This window comes from Chaetodon auriga, chromosome 1 (genome assembly GCF_051107435.1).
Source record: "Chaetodon auriga isolate fChaAug3 chromosome 1, fChaAug3.hap1, whole genome shotgun sequence".
Lineage (NCBI taxonomy): Eukaryota > Metazoa > Chordata > Actinopteri > Chaetodontiformes > Chaetodontidae > Chaetodon > Chaetodon auriga.
The window spans coordinates 22704242-22723764 of NC_135074.1; the positions used below are offsets into that span (position 1 = coordinate 22704242).

The following is a 19523-nucleotide window of genomic DNA, read 5'->3' on the forward strand; positions in this document are numbered from 1 at the left end:
CTAGTCTTTGCTTCGCGGGACCATCATTTGTTTTTCAGCGGGACAGTGACCCTAAACACACCTCCAGGCTATGGAGGGTTGTGTTTTTAAGACAACAGCCACATAAACTATTTGATTTCTTATATGTAATGAAAATCTGAAAATCATCATTCATTGATACAACGTATGTCTGGATGTTGTTCATGGTCAGCATGCGTATATAAAAAACACAATGATGATATTTTAGTTTTCAAAGAGCAGCCTGAAAGTTTTAATTTGTCCCTGTGAAGTAACCATGTGAGGAAGATCAGGACAAGAAAGTACAGATTTGATTGATCGAACAGCCCCTCATCTTGGGGGAAACACTGATGTGGTGACGAATCGAAAGATGAGTGAAAACTATGACTCAGGGATCACCTTAAATGAACCTACAGGACACGCACAGGCTCTGACTCAGACCACGAAGACGTCCATCTACCTCCGAACATGAGTAAATTCCCCAGTGACCAAATGAGTTTGGGAAATCCTCCGCTACATTCCAAGCTTTGTGTTTTATTGTTCTGATTTTTATTACAGTCTGGATCAATACATCTGAAATCACTGTCTGAGGGATGGGTCTGGGTGGGTTTTCTTTAAAATCCAGTATATTCTGCATTAAAGGAGCCAAGGCTGTAATCCCCTTGTTTTCTGGGACTCTGAACTGATGACAAAGTGGTTTAAAAGATTACACAGGGCTTCTGTCACAAGACTAGAGCACCACAAATGACGGCTGCACTGCACTTATAATATCTGCATTTCTATCTGGAACAGACTGTGTTCCCGTGCATGTGCTCAAAGTTCTGGCAACATCTTTCATATTTATAATTTAATTAAGATTCGAGTTTCGTTGACACTGATGACACAGAGAGCTGATGCACCGATGTTTTCTCATGCAAACGTTAAATTATACACGTCTCACTTTGCTAGAACAAACTTCAGATACGCAAACATCAGATGTTTATGATTGACTTTATTTATTTGTCATGCACTCGGCTCCAGCATACATTTACAAGGCAGATTCCAAACATAAGACAAAGTTATAGATATCAGAGGAACGACATGAATCCACCTTTTGTCTGAAGCATTTATCAACTAATCAAAAGGTTTGTCCGATGAGGAAAAGGCCAGAGGATTCTTCACTTCACTTCACAACTGTGATTGAGATTTTTTTTTTCCTCCTTTGTCTCTAATGGCTGCAATCTCAGATAGTTATCTCTGGTGGAGCTAATTGATTCACAATAGGAAAATGAAGCACAACATGGAGCAGATTATGATCTATTACAGTCTGAATCGCCATGACTAAAATATTGCAATGAGAATCCTCTTCAGCTCATTATACAACTGCTGTTAAATATCACATCATGAAAACCATATATCTAAAAAAAAAAAAAAAAAAAGAAGAAAAAACGCACACAGTGTCTCACCATATTGGTTGCTTTCAATGTCAAAATATATAATAAGTGCAGCATTTGTAGCAATACTTCTTTCAGAATAGTAAAATGCTCCTTTACACAGTAGTATAAGTGATACATATACAAGGATGTGTTACTTCAAAGCCAAACAGCTATTTGTTCATTCTCAGATCTGTGCTGTAAACTTGAATCTATACTGAGTTCAGTGACAAAGGAGTCAGCTTGAACATGTCTAAGAAAAGGTGCAATGAGCCAAAGTAGCTGCTGTAAGTATGCAGGTTTCCATTTTGAATCACATGCTTCTGTAGAAAAGGCTGCAGCCCAAACAAGAAACAAACATATGCAAAGAACTTGAAATCATCTTGACATCTTCATTTCGAGCAGGAAGGTCTTTGATGGCAGTGACACAGTGTGCATGTATTCACTTTGTGCCTGTTCGTGCATCATGGCTTCAGTGTTGGATGTACCTGTGGTGGCCTCGGTCAGTTTTTTTCTGTGAGATCTCCCAGAGTGAAGCTAATGCTAACATGTTAGGTGTCTGGTAATGAACAACCCCTATCACGATTAGCATTAACCTCAACCTGGGACTGGACTTGAAGGCCGTTTCATCGTTCTCATACTTACATCAGTGCTGGTGAGTTGAAGATGTCCTGCAGGGGGCAACAGAGACACTGATCACAGGTTGGCTTTAAGAGATCTTTAATACATTTGAACTGCAGTGTTTCATTCACAAGTCTTAACTACATAAGCCAGTTAGGGAGACCAGGGATGGTTGCAACACTTTTTATCTCAGCACATGTAACTCACTGAATTTTTGCATTACAACTCTCAGATTTTGACACAAAGCACCTTTATCCCCTGCCTCACCTCATCTGATGCAGGTTTTTAGTATCAGTTTTCATCACCCACTGTCTTTGCATGCCGACAAAATGAGTAGGACAGAGAAAGTGTGTTTAGTTCTCATTATGGGGTTAGCTGGAACACTTTTTATAAAGGTGTTACAACCACCCCTGCTCTTGTCAGCCATTGTTTAATTAGCTGTAGCAGCATGTGGGTTTGAAATGAGCAAAGATTAAATGCCTCACATTTTACCTAAGAGACTACTCTGTAAAACTTCAACAGTATCAGGTCTGCTCAAAACATAGATGTGCTCCAAAAAATGACTCTCTAACCTGAAAATCAGCGTTTTGGCTATAAAATCTCGCACAGTTATGAAATCTCGCATTTAAAGCCAGAAGGAAGTGAACACACTTGAAATTGATCACATGACTCTGAGATCATTTCACCTTCTTGGTGAAAATAGTACTGTCACAGCCATCACTGGTCTCATGTAACTGGATTTCTGTGATTTTGAAAGGATTACAAACACAATTAAATACATTACTTTTACCTGATTAGCCTATACTTTAAAATATGTCTATTTAAGCTCGTACTCGAACTGAACTGAAACGAAACAAAAGAAAAAAATGCTGACTGGACACACATTGAGCACTTTCAACCCAGATTCTCTCACTTTCTTACACTCCCTAAAACAACACAGCACCTGGACGAGTGTTCATCGAGTTTCAAGAGACAGAAAAAGTCCAGATGTGTGGCAGCTGGAACAAACAGTGAAGTTCTGTATCTGTCATCTCTCTACGGAGACGTTATGATTTCTAACAGGATGTAACAGGTGCTGTTTCATGTCAACTATGGCTGAGAATCGAGATGCTAATCTAAGATGAGGTGCTGTCAGGAAGTAAATCTGTGTTTGCATGTGTGTGTGTGTGTGTTTGCCATAATGGTAGTTAGGTAGTTACTGACCTTGCTCCTAAGCACACCAACAACACTTCCTCTTTCAGCAACTCGTGTCTTTCTCCTCCTCATCCTCTGTATTTGCCTCTCTCTCTTTCTCTCTCTCTCACTCCCATTGAACAGTAAACCAACATGTGGGTTTACATGTCTTTTATATACTTGTGTATGAGTCATGTGAAATCCCCTTCTGACACTATGACTATTAAAAAGAAAAAGAAAATCACGCAACAAATTTGAAGCAAGATGCCAGTTATCTTTATGTAAATGCTGCCTACAGAAGAGAGAATGTATTCATTTCTTGGATTTAAACAGGTTATTTACAGTTATGTCAATTTTGATGACAGAAATAGAGACTGACACGAAGACGTTGGCAGTTAAATATGTGAGACGTCAAAGACGTGACAGGAAAATAGATGAAATACTTAGCTGCCTTTGAGCAACATGTGTAAAACCTCACTGTCCACCTCTTTAAACTCATGTTATTCAGAGAGATTTAATAAAGCTGGAGCTAATTTAAGACAGACAGATATGAGCCACAGAGGCAGAGGATGGATGGATGGATGGATGGATGGATGGTAGGTATGTAGGTATACAGACATACACACAAAAAGCTTGCTAACATGCTAGCGTGCTAACATTTGCTAAGCACAAAGAACAGCAGAGGCTGATGGGAATGTTTTGGAGATACTTGGCAATAAACTAGAGGAAAACTTAAGGAATCGCCAACCTGATTACAATTCATCCTGCTGGGACCGTGGATGTTTGAGTACCAGTTTTAGTAGCAATCCATTCAATAGCTCTCCCTAAATTTCCCTCAAAACCAGCAACTGTCAACATCACGGTGGCGCTCAAGGAAAAGTCAGACGCTCAGCAAAGTCATTAGGATTCATCGTCTGGGAAGCATGAATTTTGTGCCAATCCATTCCAGAGATGTTAAGAAATTTCACTGGCTGAGTGAAAACTCTAACCTGCTGGTGGTGACGGATGAAAAATCAGGGGATCATCAAACTCCTTAGGATTCATCATCTGCTAAAATGAATATCTGCACCATGTTTCATGATAATCTTTCCAGTAGTGTTTGAGATATGTCACCAAAAACCACAAACGACATCTTCATGGTAGAAAGAGGAAAAGTCAGCGGTGTTTGTGGTCGATGAGAATCAGGATTTTGAACTTTGAATAAAGGAAACAACGTTTTAATAGATTTCCAATCGTTTCATTGAAGTCACAGTAACTCTAAAACCGGCCTCATAACATTTTCATATTTACACCTTGACTTGTTTCATATCAAACCACCTGTACAGTCATTGAACAAAATGACTGTGCAGGGTCGTGAAATGAAATGGATTTCTGTTTGACAGTTATGGGAGTGTCACCAGCGGGGATTTTGAGAGAGACCCTTTTCCACGAAATGACTGTGATCCTGCACACTATCCTCATTACATATCTCAGATGCCGCCTATGAAGTGGCCCAGAATCTCGCTGTCCACAGTGTTTGCTTGTGGTAACCGAGTAACCAAGTCATACTGCTCTGTTTCTCAGAAGACAAGGTGCCTCCCCATCCATTCTCACTACTATCAGCCCTTCCTCCCCTTCCCCCAACCCCCCCTCCGACTCGCTGGCTGCACTCTGGCTTCATGCAAACCCTGTTCTTACAATCATTCAGTGGACTCGCGTCAAGTACATCTCATTCCTGTGAGCGTGTTAAAGAGGAAACACATTGAAAGAGACGGGTCGATGTTGTAGTAGTTGAAGGGAAAAGGTTGAAAGTACATGAGGAGGCGGGGGAAGAAGCAGAGATGTGACAGGGACCCCCCCCACATACTGGAAATTCACAATTTGTAATATGCCAGCTGAGGACGCTTCAAAAGCAATCCCTGGCTTTCGCTCTCCTACTCTTACAAATGTAGAGAGGAAGTCACTTTATACGTTTCCCTTTTCATGTTTTAAAGCGGTTGTGTGTCGTTCTGGCGATCTGAAAACCTCATGTGAAAATATACGTTGAGTGAGACAGTGACATCATATTTAGGTGTTAAGGGGGAAAGCAGATCCAGATCTTTCAAGAAGTTCAACTGAAGGGACAAAACATTTACAAAAAAAAAAAAACCTTTATCACCAGCATCACCTTCACTCATAACATCACCTACTTTCGATTCTTTTATGAGCTCCGACTGACGAAAGTAGACGTGGCAGCCAGTGTGAAAGTTTCTTCATTAGAGCCAAAGGATTTTATGAGTCGTATTTATGTCAAGTCAAAAGAAAAAAAAAAAACTTTCTTTTTCTCTCTGTTTCTGAAGTGCAGAGCTCTGTTTCAGTGTTTCCACGTGGGCAACCTGAGGCTTTGACTCTGTTTTCCTGTCATATGTGGGATATGCATGAGAGGCCCGACAGACATACAGCTGATATGATCTGATAACGTTTCCAGCTCTCTATGCCGTCATCTTGTCGTGGTCTGCGTGTCCTCAAAGTGTGACACATGTGGCACCACAGGGAAAATTTCAGACAGAGGCGACAGCTTTTTTCTTACTCTCCTGCAGACATACTGTAGATTCATTTTATATCATTAGCACCATCTGTTTCAGACTGAAAGCACCTTTTGTTTTACTCGAAAACAACATTAGACATCTGACATCTAGATAAGCATTATGAGCCACAAAGAGCAGTAAAGCACAGAGTTGTCTTTCATTCCTGCTCTTTCTCAGTGACGTACGAGCGCTTGGTTTCCCCCGATCAAAACCCCTGCATCTAAAATTAGTAGGCTGAAAGGAAGTGTGGGTGAGCTTCAGAGGTGGAAAGACCAGCGCTGGTTATGATTCAATTCCACAAACTACTTTAAATATATGCACACGTCTCAGTTTTTTGGTTGTTGCAACTGTGAGTCCACAGTGTCTGATTCTATTATGATCACTGTTAGATACTGTTCATAATGTTAACTGTCAAGACTAGCTGCACAGCAAAATGTCTCTCAGTCAGTGTATAAAGTTTGTATTTTTGAGGATTTGTCAGCATCTACCACGCAATGCATTACACATTTCACGCGCAACAGGTTAGCATTAGCACAGCGATAGGTGAGTCTCCAAACAGAAACCATAGAAGAGTCTTTTGTCAGGTCAATCTGTGACGTCACATTTATGTAAAACTCTAAAAACCGAAAGTCTCAGTTTCTAGAGCCATTCATTTCCACAGCTCTATAAATGATGATTTAAAGAAAAGAAACATTTAAAAAGCATTACTTGGCATATCTCCAATGTATGTACATATGTATGACGTAAATCAGCAAGTAAGGAAGCATTAAGTAAGTATAAAGCACGTATGTAAGCATTCAGTATTTAAGTAAGTGAGTAAATATTAAGTATTAAGTAAGTGACTTTGTACATATTACATACATTTTCAGTATATAAGTATTAACTAAGTCAGTAAGTAAGCAATTTTTAAGTCAGCAAGAAATAAAGTAAGACAGAACGAGTTTAATTTAGTAAAATGTAATTCTTAAAGTAAAACTGCCATTTCATTCCTTTTAATTTAATTGCTCCCTGGGTTTATAAGGTCAAATCAGCTGCAACTGACTCTTCACTTAAGCCCTCCTCCAAACAGCCACTGTTCGTAGCTTAGCAGCTGTGACGAGGCCCTAGCAGGCCTGTCAACCATTGCTCTACATGTAGATGTGATGTGTGTTAGAAGGCTGATATCTGGTATCTTAAGAGTTTGGAGGGTCGTGCTTTTTTTTTTTTTTTTTTTAGTAGTCTAATAAAAAACCCTGAAACACAAGAACAAATGCGTTAGGAATGGATTAAACTTTGTCTTTATCTGCCCCGATATAAGCTGCAGATGTTAGCATGCCTGGCTAATGAGCTTACTACCTGCAGTAGTTGCTAGCTTTCTAAATTATTTTCTAGGGTTACAGGTTACATGAGAAAAATACCTGCCCAGGACTGACCCATCCACTGTTGTGGATATGTCTCTTGTAAGAGTGAAGAACATTTTTTGAAAATAAGAACAATATTCCCGCCTAAATCTAACCTCTGTATCACTTTTCCAAGTACATTTTTTTGTAGTAAGCATCCAACAATGGAAGACTTATGTTCAAACAAATTTTAATTAGCCTACATTTGATCATTCTTACATTCTTACTGATTTTCTCAAATGATGCTGCTCTCTTATGGACATTACATGGATGAACAACTGGTAAGGATGCTAATGCCATGCCTGAGGCGTGTAGCTTTAGCATCAGTCTTTTAGCATTCTACCATGTGCGCACTTTTAATACCCTTTTACAGGGTTCTCTTCTAAAATGTGTGATGGACCTCTCAGCTGAGTCTTAGCTTTAGCTTACATTAGCGAGCAACGCTTAAATATTTTGATAGCAAGTCATCATTTTAGCTGACAAAATCAATGTGTGTGCAAAGAATTTAAAAAGTGTTTAACGTTGTCTTTACATTACATTTTGAATGTGAAACTTGCTAACTGTGTTGTAGTATGGTATTGGGGCCCATTCCTCCAACATTTATGAAACTAATCTGGGTTGAATGAATGAGGAGGTTTTGTCCCTTTGATGTCATGGAAATTAATCGTCATGAATACATTTTCAGCCTCAAAATGATTCAGACTTAATTTGATCATTTTCTAAAAGACAGTTCAAAACAGATAAAGCATGTTAGTTATATATTTTCATTTTTGTTTTGTTTTGTTTTGTTTTTTTTCCTTTTCCAGGCCACCAACCATTACAGCAATTTAATCAATCCAACCAAATTTCCAGAGGGACTGAGAGGACAGCATTAAGTGACCTTCACACTGTATCTAAAGGTGTCTATTCAAAAGCAGAAAATATTCCAGATCCCCACATGTGTTTCAAAACCCTCATGTCATCAAAATAAATGTGAAGTGAATCAGAAATGTTTGTTAATTTGCTTGCTTTGTGGATGTGCCATTAATTTCGGGAGGATTTTGTCACTAATGTGTTTCTTAAGCCGAATGCTCTGTAAACATTCAGCTGATGCAAGACTGATTAATGAATGAGCAAACTGCACAGTGTAACTGAAGTGACTGAAGGCAGAGGCGGAGAAAGTACTCGGATCGTTTACCTAAGTAAAAGTACTAAAACCATACTGTAAAAATACTCCGTTATAAACCTGAGTGAATAAAATGGTTGCCAGTTTGCTAATTTTCTGCCAACTGATAAATTAAATGGTCTCAGCTGTACTTGTATATACTGTTGGGTAGTTTAATTTATAATAAAATATAACATTTTCTAAGCTCTTCATTTGTGAGCAATCTAGCAAATAAAGGTGTCAAATAAATGTAGTGGAGTAAAAAGTACAATATTACACTGTGAAATATAGTGGCATAGAGGAAGAAGTGGCATGAAAAGAAAAGACTCAAGTAAATCAGATTTGTATTTATTCTTTCCACCACTGCAGCAACATGAACATGTGTTTATACCCTTAACTCAGATGGTCTGTCCTCTCCCTCACACGCATGATGATAAGCAGCAACATCAGTCATGGTCTAATATGTAACTGAAACATGTCACTATAATTTGGTGGCCAATCCTTTTTTGTTTGTTTCTTTTCTTTCTTTCTTTCTTTCTTTCTTTCTTTCTTTCTTTCTTTCTTTCTTTCTTTCTTTTTTGGGGGGTGCATCTGTGAAGTTATGTTCTGTATGAAATAGTCTCATACTTCCATTCTGAGTTAAGCATTTAGTTATTTCAAGTTATCAATAGTTATGTCAGTGGATCAAAGGTAGTATTGACTTCAAAATGGGTGCAAACAAGCATTAAATTGCATTTTTTTTGTTTATTTTTGCTGTTAATAAATGAACAAAAACAAGCTAATTACAGTAATAAACTAATAAACTGTAATGTTTTAATTATTTTTACATCATGTAGATTCTGTTTATATTCATGTAGTTTAAATTAGCTTTAAAGTGACTGACTCCCAAAATGTTATTCAGAAGTTTCTTTTGGAGGACACAGGAGACCGACGTGAAAAAATATAGTTCAGTACTCATCAAATGTCACAAATCAGTCAATAAAAAAAATCAGTCTTAAAAAAAAAAATCTAAAAACCACATGAAGACAGAAATTACTAATTAGATTCCCTCATTGTTTACTAAATGAACAGCACTGCCATCTAGTGGTGAAAAGCAGCTGTTGTATCATGACATTATATAGACCTCTTGAAGGGTGTGGCTTTAGACCACTGCACAGCAGTGAACTGTCACCAAAGCAAACACAGACACAAATGCTCTTATTTTTCATGCAAATATTTTATGTTAAAGGATTTGTGGGGCAATATCTACATTTTCATTCTAATCAAACCAAAAACCAACAATGAATTGATCCTCACAAGTGTTGTCCGTGCAGCCAAAGAGAGGTATGAATATTTTCTCTATTATTAGCTGACATTTGTGTCCTCATTTGTGTCCTCAGTAAAAAAAAAAAAAAGGCCAACAGGCAGGCTCGGGGACTAGAAAACATATGGAAAGACAGGTAATTGTACTGTTAGTTTTGGTTCTTGGGATTTGTTGACAATACATCAGCAGCCAGAGTATCACCAGCCTCCTAGTATGAAATTACAGCTACACATGGGTAATTATGTTTACTCAGTCTAGCTGAAAGCAGTGCTTGGGTGCATTTAAAATGGCCTCAAAATCCCTAAAAACCCAGCCCCGAATGCAAAGCCAGCAACATTCATCATGGTCATGCAGTACCTTCAACACCCCGTATGTATGTTGACCACACTGAGAATTGACCCATAGCTGAGCACAACCACACACTTAACACATAACTGTGCACTTGTGATTATTACCAGGACAGTGTTTTTGTGCCAGCTGGCCATAGTGAGAATGAAACAAGGAAGTTTTATATGTTAAGGTAACGACAGTAACTGCTTTTCAGCTGATCGTACCCAGACACTGATTATGTGCACTGTGTTCAAATTATGTAAGGATCTGTGTGTTGAAAAAAAGGGAAGACAGAAGATTCAGCTTTCAGTTTCAGGATCAGCAGATGATTCAGACAGATCTTGACCCATCAGTTAAGGGTTAGACCTTCATAGCTATAAGTGCTGTGGGTTCAACTTCTGCATTTTGAGACAGAGCAGGTTCGAGGTGACATTTTGATTTTCATTATACGTGCATGTGTCCAGGAAAAACTGAGATTGACATTTTAATATTTTTCTCCGGTGTTAAAACCACAGTTTCTCACTCTACTGATGTTATCTGTCAGTGTGAACTTTCCCAAGGCTTAAAATAGAGATAAAAACACTGACAGGAAAAAAAACAATGAAAAAAAATGAAAAAGTCATATATCTAAAAAGCTAAAGCAACTATGGTGCATGATGGTGGCTCAGGAGATGATGGTCATGTAACTGTAGGATGTTCAGTTCAAGGACAGCCGGGGGACCTATGAGGTCACGTCATTAGACATATAATTAAGGCAGAAAGTATGAGGGATGTTTACAGCAGGTGACAAAGATTTGTCCAGAAGAACAAGCAGAGCAACAAAGCTGTAAATTGGAGAACATAATTACGAATTATTGAAACGAGCAAACTACTTAGATTCCTTGCTAATGAGAAAATTGTATAAAATCTAAAAGTAGATAACCATTGCAAATGCTTTCTACCTTTTTAGCTATTTCCCAGTTCAGTCAGTTCAATGTACAACTGTTCACTTTGCCCTTTTATGCCTCTGAGCTCAGTGTCAATTGCAGGTGATAAAAGCTGTCTGGATTCAGAGGAAATGGCATTTCATTGGTTGAAAAATAATATGATCGAAACTAATGTCTCTGATGCTCAGAGATATGCTCTTGGGAAGGAGTGTGTGTTGCAATCACACAGGAAAGAGAGAGAGTGTGTGTGTGTGAGAGAGAGACTGTTCTTATAACAGCAAGCTGACACTCCTTTTTTCTTTATCTCGTGTTTCATTTCTCCCACACGCATGGCAAATAAAGGTAAGAAGCTAACCCTTCAAATTAACATCTAACTTATGTGAAGCAGCTTTTTAACACTGGCTTTGAGACAGATTTTAAATTCTAAACTTCTGAGGATTCTAGAAATGGGAACTTCAACAGCTTTTAATCAGGAAACCACAGCTGCTATTAGTAACTCTGATACAAGTTAGCGCTGCCTCTGTGTGGAGACCAGGTGTGTTCATTAACACGGGAGTGTTTGCATGCGCGCTGTTTCATTCCAGCCGCACTCAAACAGGCCCAGTCTAGATGCACATACAGGCAGAGCCCTGAGGCAGCGGTGGATGCAGGAAATAATAACCGATTCCTTTTGCTGTAATCATGACAACACCTGACACAAGTGCTGCATGTATGTGTGCTGTCACATTGTGGGGTCAAAAAATGTCATCGCAGGGTCACATTGTGGGGGTTCCACTCCCATCTGGAGGCAAAAACCTGGTCTTTGTGTGGTTAACAGGTTGATTTTCTAAGGCGAAGGGTAGGGGGTTAAGGTTAGGATAAGTCTGCAGCAAATGTATGCAAGTCCATGCAATGTCCTCTTAGGTGATAAAAACAAGTGTCCTTGGCAGTTGAAAAGATAAGACAGAGCTTGCAGTGCTGCCCTCACTTTGTAGCATGAAACCAGCTGTGAATTTTATCTTATGGTAAGTGTGTCAAAAATGAGTTCCAGGCAATGAAACAAGACTAAGGAAGGAAGTCTGTGGTGACACGTTGGTGTGATGTGGACATTGGCTTGTTTGCATTTTAGGCAACTGATATATGAAATCCATATTTACATGCGCAATCACACATGTTGCGTATTTTCCATGTTTGTCAATGGCAAAATCAGTTTCTTTTATTTTGTGGCATTTTACATTTTTTCTGGTGACATTTCAGGAGAGAAAAAAAAAAAGCCACAATGTCTATGCATCTGTGACGAGTTACTGTCTTCTGTGCTTCAACTCATCTCCCGTTTGACATCACCTCAGTGGCTGATATGAATGGAACACAGGCTCCTGTCCATGCGGTGACCCAGCTTCTAACCAGCCCCAACAGCTCCAGCAGCTCTTGGCAGGCGGAGGCAGTCAGAGGAATCCAAATCACGGCTACTCTGCTCATCTTCCTGGTGAGAAATCCCCAGTGGTTCCAGAGAATTGTACACTTCCATTGCATGTAGGTTTGGGAGCGGTGATTTCATGCAGCGTGGCTGTGAAATAGTCTGGCACATAACCCCCCAAAAAACTCACAACTTATCATTATTATACTTTGGTTTTTCTGACAAGACATAACGTGTTCATTTAACTGCCTGCAGACTGTTACTTTAAAAGCATGTCATCCTGAAAGTGACTGACAGCTGGTTCTCTTGGCTTCCTAAGGTGGGGGTACCGCTGAATGGGCTGGTGGTTTGGGCACTTGGACTGCGGAGTCATCGTCACCTGGTGCGCAGAGGCAGCAGTGAGGAGACGCGTGCTGCCAGCAGTTTTCGCATATATGTCCTGAACCTGGCCCTGGCCGACCTGGTGCTGCTCCTGCGTACCCCTATCATGTTGGGCTACGTCGCTCACAACTACAGCTGGCCGTTTGGTGTCGTCTTCTGCCACCTGATCATGTTCCTGAGAGGACTGGGGTTATACGCCTCTGCTTTCCTCATCTGCGCTGTGGCCCTGGAGCGATGCCTGTGTCTGTTGAGGCCTGTGTGGGCTCGGCTGCGACGCCCCTCCTGGGCCGTTCCTCTGGCCTGTGGCGTCTTATGGCTGATGGCCACCATCTTGTCTGCCCCCTACCTCCACAGCGCTGTCCTGATAGAAGTAAACGGGACATACCAGTGCCTGGAGAGTGGGGGGTTTAACACAGCGCTGTTTGTCACAGAAACAGTGGCAGGTTTCATCTTGCCCCTGCTGGTCTTCTTGGGAAGTAACCTGGCTGTTCTGCTCACCGTTCAGCAAGCAGTGCCCCCAACACCCACCTCAACTCCCTCAGTCTCCCGCAGGATGACCAGGATGTACCATGTGCTCTTTTTCACCATGCTCCTTTTCCTCACCTGCTGGGTGCCCTATTTTGTTTGTCGCTTCCTGCGAGCCATGGCTGAGGAACGGTCGCCGCTGTATAACAACGCACGTCGTGGCACATACATATCTCTGTTCCTGGTGTACATCAAGAGCGCTCTCAACCCTGTGCTGTATGTGTTCGCTGCCCGAGGCTTGAGCCGTGCGATTAGAGCTTCGCTTGTCTCCACTATTGAACGCCTTTTCAATGATGACTCAACAGAGTCCATACGAAGGAAGTCACTGAAGAACTCACTTAAGAACTCACAGATGTAGCCAAGAAGTTGATGGTTTTATACAGCAGTTTTAAACGTTACAATGAGAAATGTCTTTGATCTTTAAAAGTGTAAAATTTGTTAAATATTGCTTTTAGCTGCTTGGTTTCTCCAGTTTGCACATATTGCTCATACCCCACATTAAGTGTGTAAATATAGACAGATTTAAGGGGTTGAGTTATAGTTGAACAATTCAAGTGCTTTGGGCCATTGTTTTTCAAATGGGCCTGAAAGCCATGGCAAATGGAGAAATAGATGAATATGAGCATTAATACATTTCCTCTATGTAGAGACGTAACCCTGCTGACTGACTGGACCGTACCTTAAAGTGGTGTTAGTGACCACTTCTGTCATTTCCACATGCTTCCATCACCAACAGGGGAACCTTGGCATTAAAAAAAACTCTGTTACAGGCTTGGATCAGCCATGATTTCAGCACAACAGAGAAAGACATCCACACTGGACAAAGAACAAGCATCTCATCAAACACTGAACCTGGCTGGGTTTCTGTCCTGTCAGCTCAAAACGAGAAGATATATGGGCTTAAGTGTCATCAGTTAAACTAGATGACTGAAGACTCCAAAAATGCTTTTGCTTCTGTTGCAGCACGCTGAAGGCAGGGTCATAATTGGGCATAAAAATGAATTCATGAATCATCTTGTCTGTATGATAGTGGGCAGGAAACACCTTCATGGTAAACAACAATCCAGAGTCAACACAGCATCGGTGCCAGAGTTTCCTGGCCCCAGGGTAACCATTGTCATATGGATTCCTCCAAGATAACGCATCATTAAGCTTGCAGTAGGTCCGAGGAAGTATCAAGTATCAGTATCAAGCGACTCAGATCCATCACTCTGTTGAACTCATGCTCAAGATCAGATTAAAACAAGCAATAGTCTACATATCTGGTACCATTTGTACCTCAGAAACCAATGAATGTACACATGTCTATAGGCTGTTAGAAGACTGAAGCACAATATGCTGAGCAGGAAGTTGCAGGCTCATTATTTCATTGTGATTGTACCGCCAGATAGTTTTGATTGTCTGTTGTTTATATAAGCACGACCATTCTGTCACTGTTGACAAAAAGGGATGAAATTGTAATTAATGGTAGCACTTTATATTTGTTTTCTTTCTACATTAAAACACGATCAGACAAAAGTTGATTCATTTGAATGTCATCTATTTAATAACATCTGATCATACAGTCAACAGCTGATTCTTGTCTGCAGCATGCACTCATGTCTTCAAGGTCCAACAGGAAACAATTTCAATTATGTACAACCAGTTAGTCTTGATTTGCAGGTCGATTTAATTATACTTTTCATTCAGAATTGAATGCTGTAAAGTGGTGAAGGCAGAAAACTCAGAAGATGCATACCGGTCATCGAATAGTGAAGGTGTGAACCACGTAATCATAACGTCCATGGTTTGATTCCGGCTTAGAAATCATACCCCACACCTTCTCTGCCCCTGTTTCCTGTCTGCCTCTATACTATCAGTTCTCAGATAAAGGTTGAGGTGTAGAGTGTGCATGCCAGTAAGTACAAGTGAATGGCAGTTTCTGTATGATGTTATCTACATTTTCTTCTATTTTACCAAACTGCTTTTCCCAAACAAAAAGAAACTTCATGGTTTCAGCAATATTAATACCAATTAATATTTGAAGCCTCAGACAATGTGTGTCCACTTGCAAACATCTTACATCTGTAAATGTGCCTTTTGAAAACATCTTTCACACCTGTGTGAGGAGAGATTTGGTGAGGTTCCAGTCTGAAGAAGCTGCAGAGGTGATCGGGGTGAGGCCGGGGTTGAACAGCTGATCAGCGTGTTTGCGTGCCTGCAGAAGCAGCGCCTGTTCATCCTGGACAGCCTCCGATGCCTGCAGGAGTTCTCCCAGTTTCCGGGCCATGGTCTCAGAGTCCGTGTCTGGTATAATTTTTCTCATCCGAGCCTGAGAAAAACAAAAACATGAAGCGCAGCTGTGGGATTTTGTGTGTTTCTAGTAAATGTGGGTATTATGACAGTGTTTTGTAAAATGTTCTCTGAAAGAAAAACAAAAACAAAAAAGTTTCTGTGGTTGATAAGATCAAGCCAGGCGATGTGAAAACCTCAGATGTCAAGCACTTGCTTGGTACCTTTCGTAAGACAAATTTCATATTTTTTCACAATATTGCGAAGAAGTTGCACCACAGAGTTTAGACATGTTTAGACTTTCCTGTTCCTCTGGAAAGGAAGTGCCAACTCAGACATTTTGACCGCATCTTATTCACAAAAAAAAGCGACTGTATGAATGCCTTTAATAGTGAAAACAGCTACTGTGCAATAGGGGCATGTCAAGCAGATACTAGTTAATATTGTGAAAGTGTGTTCTGTGCACCAGTCATGCTCACCCCTAATGTTGTTTCATCTTTTTGTGGAGGCAGGCGGGGGAGGTTCAGACCTGTTTGTTCAGTTATCTGTAAGATCTGTATGCACACAGATGAGAAGAAAGAGACTGCATGAGTGACATTTTATATCTTCATTGAGTTCAATGAAAAACTTTTTCACTGCATATCTCTGATGAGATTGATAACAAGTATATTACACTAACTGGTGACTCACATTTTTCATACTTACTGTTCAGATCTAGTTTCTCAACAATACACTCATTATGTCAGATCCCACATAACAGCCACATTTCATCATGCTGTTCAACTGAATCAACAAGAAGTGTGGAGGCTCACTTATGTCAAAAAGGCTGATGTTTGTGTGAAGAAATGCAGTCAACCACTTGTGTTTGCGGGTCACCTCACTTCTGATGTCAACGGTAATGAAATGGCCCATTTCATGCAGCAACATTTCCAACCTCAGCATCGATAAATTTGAGGAACTTATGAAAACTTTATGACAAGAAAAATGTCTGCCAGAATGTTTCGGTAATGGCTACGCTGTGAAGATAATGTTCTCTAACAGGCTTTGCCTTTGGATGAAAGACTCTCAAACAGATTCAAAACATATGGCCATATACATAAAAAGCACATGTTTAGAAGGAAGCAAAGAGATAAGAAAGAAAGCCAGATCAATCGTTTTCACCAAAACATTTGTTTCCTGCATGCAAATGAAAACGTTAACTGAAATAATCTTTTACGAGCACGTCTGAAAACAGACAAACAAAATACTACCTACCTTTAATTAATCAGCAATTCAGTAATAGAGTAAAGTAATATTACAGGAATGTTACAGCAGAAACAAAAAAAAACACTGTGTATTAAATGTTCAGGGCTCAAAGATATTTTGTAATGTGTATGCTTTTTATTTCTGCTTTGCACCTCTTCAGCTTTCTCCTCCTCCTCCTCCACTTGGTCTCTCAGCATAGTGCATCTTTGCTGTAAAAAGACTGTTTGTTCCTCTGTCCTCTCCAGAGCACTGACCACAGCCTTGAAGTCTTCCTACAAATGCAGACAACACAACAGGACATCATGGAACACAACAGCAAATACCATTTTTAAAATATAATACAGATAATTAAATACACTCACTTACACAAATACTTCATTGTGCCTTTTTCAAGGTAGGTGCAGTACACTGCAGCTAGAGAAGCAGGCTAAGTGCATTTTCAAAACATATATAAGTAATTATTTATTGGATTACCATGCTGTTTACTGCATTGTTATTTTCATTATTAATTAATCAGTTGATTATTTTTTGCATTATCAATCATGTAGTCTTTAAAAATGCTACAACATACCGAAAAACGCAAAGTCCCACAGGCTTAAGTAATAGTCGATATCAAGTTGCTTATTTTGTCCAACTAACAGGTATTTTACATCTTAAAATAGTATTTGTTCTGAACCCGCCTCCTCAGATGACAGTGTTTCTCACCTCGAGGGTGCTCAGAGTTGTCTTTCCAATCACTGAATTCTTGGTCTCCAGCTGGTGACGGCGAGATGAAGGCTCCAAAACTTTTTGTTTCTGCACTGGAACTTTAAGCTGTGCACATTCAGCAAGGAATCTAAAAACAGTTTATGGAATGTATCAGGGCAAAAAAAAAAAAAAACTTAAAAAAAAAGAGCTGCAACTACAACACGACCCTTGACAAAGTTTCTTCTGTTTATTACTTCTTAAAAATGATTATGTCAATACCACAGAATCAGACTGAGCATTAGGGTTTCTCTGGAATCGTATCATGATGATATGATCGTATATCAGACCATCTCACAAGATAAGGCACAGTGGCTTTACTTATGCAGCACGTTTCAAGCAAGCAATTGTTCAAGCAAAGTGTTTCACACAGGCAAAAGAGCACAAGAATGACATTCAAAAACAATGAGAAATAAAAACTAGACTAAAATCAGTTAGGATAGATATAGTAAGACAGAAAGTCAGACTTTAAAAATCATACAAAATTAAATAAATGCATGAAATGAAACAAGGCAGGCTGGATTAGTGGATATATACCCATTAGAGAGCAGATCCATGCCATTTAATTTCTGACTGACTGCTCACCTGTTTTTCATAATGCTCAGATGTTCCTGGCTCTCTTTCTTCTCTGTCCGCTTCAAAGCAAGAGTTGCTCTGTGAAAACAGAACAAAGTGTCTCTACAAAGTTGACTTTGACCATTGTTCATTGGCAGTAAGTGAAGTGCCTCCTAGTTTTGTCAGTAAGAAAATTGATGGCTTAAATGAATTCAATTATAACCAGGCCCATACATAACGTTGACAAACAACCTTGATACAGATCACTTTGTATTAGGTTTTGCACATGTATCCAATAAAGTTGCCAGTGGATATAAGGGAATACTGCTTTTCAGAGTGACAAGAGCTGAGCAGGCAGGATGGGAAATTAACTTTTTAAAATGTGAACATCTACCAGCCATTGACAGATAAATGTTCTAATTCACCAGCCACTCAACAGCAAATTACTACCTACCAGCCACTTTCATATTTCACCAACATTTAACTGGTGGTTGATGCTGATTTCCCACTATGCCAGTGGGTAATAAAAGTGTTAAGCTGTAAATGAACCCACTGAAACTCACAGTATTGACAAGTCCATCATGTTCTCCAGAGCAGTGATGGAGGATCCCGGCATCAGCTGCCAGTTTTCCGGACCTTTGACTTTGGTAGGGACTGAAGATGAGCCATCAGCTGTTCAGGACACGAAAAAGAGCAGCACTAGAAATCAGAAAGTAACAACAGTGCGGTTCGTATGTCTTGTGGTCCAAATATTTCAGTAAACGGCATCATTGTCCCTGCATGATCTAATATTTACACATCTGCCGACGCCGTGCTGAAAGAGCTGTTCTCTAACCTCTTCTCTTCCGTGCTGGCTTTGGTTCGGCGCTCTTGCCTTGCTTACTGTCACTGGGTCCCGGGTCCTATATAAACAAGCAACGGCACAAGTTAACCAAACACCGACAGAACAATGCAAGGTCAACATCAGTTGGTATACATCGTCTTACCGGATGCTTGGTTGCTTGTTTCGTTGACTTATCTGACTTTTTCTTGTTTTTCAAGTTCGGTGCTTTTGACGCGGCCCGGTTAGAACCACGCACGGGCTTCATATCTGCTAGCAACGGTTAGCGTTAACGTTAGATACAGTAGATGTATAGCAAATGTTAGCTAACGTTAATGTAAAACAATGTATATAACGTCTGGCTAAGCTAACACTGGTAGAGGCAACAATAAACACGAGCTGTCTTTGCGTAAGAAGAGCTAAAACAAGTTACATAATGTTAAGACACGACTTTCGTACACATCTTCACGTATAAAATTACAATGTACACAAGTTGTTGTCAGCAGCCTAACTAGTTTTCGCGGTGCTGTTTTCGAACAGTTCAACGCACAATGCGCATGCGTATCCTATAACTCTTTACCCGGAATTCTGCCTGTCAGGCAACTATGCCTCTCAGGCTGAAACACCTGATGAGGAGGCTAGATATTCATACCTCAAATCGAGTGTACTAAGTTATTAACATTTTGGAAAACATTTTCTTGAGATGAAAAAACAAATCTCAGGTTGATCACAACGTTAGGTTGAAAACGCTACCT

At 40.0% G+C, this 19523-nt stretch overlaps 2 protein-coding genes across 2 annotated transcripts; one reads left to right on the plus strand and one right to left on the minus strand.

The window, feature by feature from the left end:
- Positions 1 to 11106: 11106 nt before the first annotated feature.
- Positions 11107 to 14592, plus strand: LOC143325171 (C3a anaphylatoxin chemotactic receptor). Its single transcript, XM_076738101.1, has 3 exons — positions 11107 to 11173; positions 12160 to 12296; positions 12547 to 14592. Exons 1-3 carry the CDS (start codon positions 11161 to 11163, stop codon positions 13489 to 13491), a joined length of 1095 nt encoding a protein of 364 aa, XP_076594216.1. The 5' UTR covers positions 11107 to 11160; the 3' UTR covers positions 13492 to 14592.
- A 60-nt stretch (positions 14593 to 14652) lies between these two features.
- Positions 14653 to 19320, minus strand: cenpq (centromere protein Q). The gene is made up of 8 exons (XM_076738113.1): positions 18935 to 19320; positions 18784 to 18850; positions 18512 to 18620; positions 17979 to 18047; positions 17355 to 17484; positions 16802 to 16921; positions 15884 to 15958; positions 14653 to 15444 (listed from the first exon to the last, which is right to left on the minus strand). Exons 1-8 carry the CDS (start codon positions 19034 to 19036, stop codon positions 15226 to 15228), a joined length of 891 nt encoding a protein of 296 aa, XP_076594228.1. The 5' UTR covers positions 19037 to 19320; the 3' UTR covers positions 14653 to 15225.
- Positions 19321 to 19523: the final 203 nt, after the last annotated feature.

Excerpts from the sequence above, each read along its gene's own strand:
- LOC143325171 (XM_076738101.1), top strand. Across the intron at positions 12,297-12,546 it reads CTACTCTGCTCATCTTCCTG|GTGGGGGTACCGCTGAATGG; the intron begins GTGAGAAATCCC and ends TGGCTTCCTAAG.
- cenpq (XM_076738113.1), bottom strand. The coding sequence starts at position 19,036 with ATGAAGCCCGTGCGTGGTTCTAACCGGGCCGCGTCAAAAGCACCGAAC. Across the intron at positions 18,048-18,511 it reads ATGATGGACTTGTCAATACT|AGCAACTCTTGCTTTGAAGC; the intron begins GTGAGTTTCAGT and ends CTGTTTTCACAG. Across the intron at positions 15,445-15,883 it reads AAGATGAAACAACATTAGGG|GCTCGGATGAGAAAAATTAT; the intron begins GTGAGCATGACT and ends TGTTTTTCTCAG.